This window comes from Peromyscus maniculatus, chromosome 11, assembly GCF_049852395.1.
Source record: "Peromyscus maniculatus bairdii isolate BWxNUB_F1_BW_parent chromosome 11, HU_Pman_BW_mat_3.1, whole genome shotgun sequence".
In the NCBI taxonomy this organism is placed as follows: Eukaryota; Metazoa; Chordata; class Mammalia; order Rodentia; family Cricetidae; genus Peromyscus; species Peromyscus maniculatus.
This window is the reverse complement of record NC_134862.1, coordinates 47,904,059-47,910,058: the sequence shown is the minus strand read 5'-3', so window position 1 is coordinate 47,910,058 and position 6,000 is coordinate 47,904,059. Positions and strand designations below refer to the sequence as shown.

The 6,000-nt window shown below is 39.2% G+C and overlaps 1 protein-coding gene across 6 annotated transcripts in view; it reads left to right on the top strand.

Annotated features, from left to right (window-relative positions):
- Positions 1 to 1,644: 1,644 nt before the first annotated feature.
- Ptprc (protein tyrosine phosphatase receptor type C) overlaps positions 1,645 to 6,000 on the top strand; it is a 107,643-nt gene continuing 103,287 nt past the window's right edge. For all 6 annotated transcript variants that reach the window (XM_076547517.1, XM_016000966.3, XM_076547514.1 and 3 more), the window contains exons 1-2: positions 1,645 to 1,781; positions 1,862 to 1,977. In XM_076547517.1, the coding sequence (XP_076403632.1) occupies positions 1,905 to 1,977 (73 nt within the window). In that variant the 5' untranslated portion in view covers positions 1,645 to 1,781; positions 1,862 to 1,904. The remainder of the gene's footprint in view (positions 1,782 to 1,861; positions 1,978 to 6,000) is intronic.

The following is a 6,000-nucleotide window of genomic DNA, read 5'->3' as shown; positions in this document are numbered from 1 at the left end:
TTGCGCCTTTCCTGGAACTCACTTGGTAGCCCAGGCTGGCCTCGAACTCACAGAGATCCGCCTGGCTCTGCCTCCCGAGTGCTGGGATTAAAGGCGTGCGCCACCACCGCCCGGCTAGATATATATTCTTATTGGTAAACTTACTAAGCATAACACCACAACATGAAAAGCACTGTAAATACTAATCCTTATACCTACAGATAACTGTAGCATTCAGTCCTCATCAAAGATGTTTGTTTCTTATCGCAGTAGACGGAGACTATTACAGGAAGCCACAACTGGTCAAATGCAAAGAACAACTGACCTTGAGGCACCCAGTCCCAGTTGATGCATCTCTAATACAACCCCTATACTCAAGGCTCAGGAAACATCACAGAAGAGGGAGCAGGAAGCCTGCTGCAAGAACTGTCTTTTAATACAGCAGAAAAGGCACACTCGTGAAACCCCAATGGTGGCTTGCTGCATTAACACGACTGAACAATGACAAAATCAGTTGACTTGCTAAGGTGGATGAGGGAAATCTCAGAGACCTCCACTCCAGATGAAGCACTAAAGATAGTTAAGGACTGCTGAGAGTGAGAATGAGTCTTTCCCATGGTGAGATTCCCCCATTAGTTAAGTGATTCAGTCAGGCCTAACCACACGTGGACATAGATAAGACACAAACACCTATATACACACCTACAACACACACAAACACACAAACACACACACACACACACACACACACACACCTCTGCACATACAAACACACTACACCAAAGTCTGTAGGTTATAAGTATGTGTGTGTAACAAATAATCGTTAAAGAAAAGAAGGCCATAAGTTTGAGTTTAAACAATATGTTGGACCTACGAGGGGTTCTGGGAAGAGAGCAAGGGGTGGGGAATGATGTAAATATGGTATACATGTAAAACTGAGCAGGAGTGTGTGGAGGGGGTGGGGTGGGAAAGTATTGTGATAAAAAGAAACAAGTTAACTTCTTGAAAAACGGCCCTTGGTTTTCATTGCTCTCCCTTCCTTGGTGAATAGCAAGAACACACCAGCCGTAGAGGCATTCCAGTTTGGAAGGAGAATTCTCTGAGGCAGAAAGGGGAGTCTAACTCCCGTGTTCACAGTGATACCTACGTGAAACCAAATGAAACCAGGAAAAAAAAAAAACGATTTAGGAGGCTCCTTAAGCCCACTGGGGATAGTTTTGCATAGGAAAGCCACATAACTGAGACAACTGGGACATCATTTGAGCCTGATGAGCTCCTTGTGGTGAGTAACAGGAGTTGACAGACATAAGCAGAGAGAGTTTGGTTCACTTGGTCACCTTAAATGGACTGGAGAGCCTCGTGCTGGCTTAGCCACTCACTATGTTATCTTGCCAACCCCTGTGTTGATATACCCATGCAGAATCTGTTTTGTCATCTCTTGGGTAAGAAAAATTATTGATGCTTTGCGGATGGATGTATCATTTTTGAATCAAGCTTTCTCAAAAGGATATTATAAAGGAGCAGCATTTGAGTAGGGTGAGACTGTTTTCCCTTAGAGGAAAATTGAGAAGAACTACCAGCAGCGTAATACTTGAATTAAGGAAGTAAGCCATTGCACTGACTTTGAACAACTTTTTTTTTTTTCAACTTCCTGCAAAGAGGACCCTTTACAGTATTTTTGGAGAAGTTAGTAAAACCGAATCTGACATCACCATTTAGCAGTGCATGCAGCTAGCAAGTGGTTTGTTCTTAGGGTAACAGAGAAGGAAACCTGCTCCCCATCTGATAAGACACAGTGCAAAGTATGCATTAATTTCTTTTATTTCGAGTTAGCTTTACAGAGTCAAACTTCTAGAGAGATAACCATTGTTTTGCCTTTCAGGGGGACGTGTGCTATTTCTTAGGGACACAGCTGATCTCCAGATATGGCCATGTATTTGTGGCTCAAACTTCTGGCCTTTGGCTTTGCCTTTCTGGACACAGAAGTGTTTGTCACAGGTAAGCACTTCAATGTTAACTTTTACTTTCTGATGTTCTGTTCCTTTTGCGGGGAAGGATTGTTTGAAATGGATATTTTTAAATGTTGTGTGATGGAGACTGAAAATAAGCTGGCCGGCCCACTACTCCAGGGTCAAGGTTGTAGCTCAGAGAAACCAGGCCTGTCGCAGGGCAGCAGACACTGTTTCTGTTCAAAAGACGTACATGGTTTGGGGGAAAAAGACACAATTAAACAGAAAGCTGTCTCAGTCTCTTCATTTGACAATTGTCCAAGGATGTCACTAAAGCAATATACCTGGACATGCAGCTATGACAATCAAAAGAATTGTTAAATAAGTCAGTTTTTATGCTTTTGAGCAAAATACGAATGGTTTAAAATCATGAGACAGCTTTGGTTGTATGTAAGCCAGTCAGTCATTTCAGACTGAAGGTTGCTTCCTCAAGTGTTGATGGTTGTTAAAATAGGGTCTCGAATGCTTGACTACAGAAAGGTTTGAAGATGAGTTAGGTGCTTTCAAAACTGTTAACTTTTCATGTTGTCTTGTCAGAGAATGCATTTTGAATTGATTATTTTAGTTCCTCAATAATGGTTCTTACGAGTTCTGCTGTGGAAATTCTGATAGAGCCACCGCCCTTCCTGGGTGATGGGTAGATAGCTAGACGGCATAGCCCCGAAGAGGTAGAAATATTAAATTTCTTAAGAATCACACAAACGCTGTGTCCTTCTTTACTTGCTTAAGTCTGAGATCTTCCCACACTTCTGGTCTGGTCAATAGATACATCTTGAGTAGTTTCAGTTCGGGTTGGAGTTTTGTTGATTATTAAGTGACTCATAGATAGCATTTCTCCTTGTAATGTTTAACCTAAAACCATCTTTTTATTATCAAAGGGCATTGGCAATGAGTCTTTGTAGAAATTTCAGGATACTTTTAAGTAGGAACAGTTTTTAAATCTAATCAGAATTCAATTTTAAATTTTTCTTATGTTTACTGCTCTGAAGGATGGAGCACTAACTAACCACTGAATATGTCACATGGCTAAATTATGGTTTTGGTCATCTATGGGCCTGGGAAAGAAATACAGCCTGAGATAACTTTCTCTTGTTATTACTACAGTAAGTTTGTTTTGTTTTTTAATTGGAAAGGTTAATTTAAAAAAATCCACTTAGGCCAGTTGTGAATTTGTTTGGTTTAGGTTTCCAACATAAAGATGATTTTTCAAAAATACATAGAACTACAGAAATTTGTCATAATGTACAAACTACTTCTCATGTTGTCATCCCTCTACATTTTTTGTATAATCTAAAGAAAATTATGAAGAACTTAAGGTTACATATATGCATTTTATTATAAATTAGCATATTTTCACTTGTAAATCCCCTCTCAAGGTAAGTTACTAATTCTTTTTAAACGAGTATGAAAGAACCCTGAGATACCTTTAGGCCTCAGAGCAAATCACCATCACATTTTTAAATCAGGCTATTTGGTGTTTTTTACAGAAGAAGCATATTTGAATTCATGATCAAAATGTGTATAAAGGGATCTAGAAACCTTTAAATCAACCTTGCTAAATATTTTAGTCTATAAATAAATAGATGTAGATAGATTATTCATCAATATACAGATGATGGATAGGTAATAGATAGCTGATAGAAAGAAAGATTTTGAAAGATCAAGTTTACCATGATTGCTCCCATAATACTGAGGGTAGAGACTTCTCAACAAGGCACTGATAGTCTCTCTCAACATGTGTATTTATTATTGGAAACATATACACATAATAACTATTTGTATTAGAAAATGGTGTTTAGCATTTCCAGACACATTTTTGATTCATGTTTTATACTTGAGAATTTATTAAAGCTTTAAAGTATATACTTTTCTTTTTTAAGAAACAAATGACTTAGAGCCTACATTTTATCTTCGGGTGTTAAATTAATTCTGTATATATAGGAAATAAACTTTCATTCATCAACTTTTTATTATATGCTTTAGAAAAATAAAGAAGTACACTGACATATAAATGAGACACCGATGGACAATACACATCACTGTAGCATGTTACTTAATTTCTGAGTCCTCATGAGACCAAGGTCAAATTTAAATTCTTCCATGGCACCAGTGATGCTGTGTTCATATTTACAAAATGTCTCTGATCCCTTTGCTCTGTGCCTCTCTGCCATGGCAGTTGGATACTGCATGCTTGTTTAAAAGTTCTTAATAATTCTAGAGCACGGTGATGGACTAGGATGCACAGGCTGGGTGCAAGGTTTCTACCTCTAATAGAGTCCTAATTCTAGGCCTATCTACCACCCATCATCTAACGGCTAAAAAGCATCTTCAATTGTGCCCTGAAGAGTGTGCAGTGAGATATGTTATGAGTCAGAACAGTGAAAACTCATTTCCTGAGCACAATTGTTAATTTTCCATCAACTTTAAAATATCTCATGTAACAAATATGTACTTGGCCTTGTATACCACAAGCATTTGATACAAATTATTAATTGAGTTTGACAAGCACTCCTATTAAGTTCTGGAAATAGCAGGAGAGCCTGGGCTGTGGGAATGATGACTTACTACTTTTTTTTTAAAGATTTTTTTTTTTTACTGCCAAAATGTTTTCTGTGACCCTTGTCATTGCTAGAATGTGAAAAGCATTTTGTTGGAGTCAAGAAAGGTGAATTAGAAATGAGGGGATCCTTTCTCTTGCTTGACACTCTGAGCTTAGGATCAGAGTGGTGAATTGCCTTCTCCATTCAGTTTGGTATCTTTCCAACAGTGTCAAGCAATGAATGTAGCATGCAGATGTTTCTCCATTGTTCATGTGCATATGCACACCGGCATATAGATATGCATACATAATACATACACATAGTGCTTTGTTTATTTGTTGTTACCACCTACTACGTGTCTGTCTACTGGGTCTCTGCACATACTTAGCTGTTCAATACTGAGGTTCTGTGAGCGCAAGTCCTTCGGCAGGTTTAATGTTCCCCTGTCTAGACTGACTACTTCTTCTGTGCCTGCGAGCTTATTTCCAACCTCCAAACTAATCCTTCAGAAATGGAAAAGTTCTTTTCTGAAGTGCATTCACTCATATGCTCTGCAAACAGCTAAAAAAAGTTTGTCAGCTTCCAACATCTTTGTTGGGATCACCTCAATTCCAAGTCTCATTATCTTTTGTCTGTAACATGGGACAGTATTTTTTTTCCACCAGTATGAATCTCACCCTTTCTTCATATAACTTAAAGTATTAAAATTGGGGGGAGGGGGGGTCCTGAGATTTCCTCATTAGCTGTGTTCTCTGTTTTTAAAATGTCAGCATGTACACACTGTACAAAATCATGACATGGATTCTGCCATGCATGCCAGTAGTGGATGTTGGTCTCATTCCCCCTCCTCTTTTTACAGGCCTCTCCCTATGTAGCTTCCTTTCCCCTCCTCCCCTCCTTCTCTTCCCCCATTTTCCATGACTGATTCACAGAGAACGAGTGGGAGGTGCTTTCAACATCCGGTTCTCTATGCCCTCCAGTCCTTTAAAGGTCCATGAACATTCTGTTCCTTCTCTGACACTTTCTCCCACTTTTCCCATTAATGTGACGAGGATTTTATTATTGTGAAAATTATGGAGATAAACAATTTTTTTTTTTTTTTGGTTTTTCGAGACAGGGTTTCTCTGCGTAGCTTTGCACCTTTCCTGGAGCTCACTTGGTAGACCAGGCTGGCCTCGAACTCATAGAGATCCGCCTGGCTCTGCCTCCCAAGTGCTGGGATTAAAGGCGTGCGCCACCACCGCCCGGCACAAATTGGTATTTTTAATAGTATGTACCCCACATGAGAGCATAAAGTATGTATTGTATCTTTCTGAAATTCTATGTCTGATTTTATATCTGAGTTCTAGTTAGTTAATAAATATCTGAAGGAGCTCCTTGATAAAACTGTTGATGATGATGATGACTACAGGGGAAGAACAGGAAAAGAAGGGAGAAGAGGAGGTGGGCAGGGAGGGGGAACCTCTAAGAGG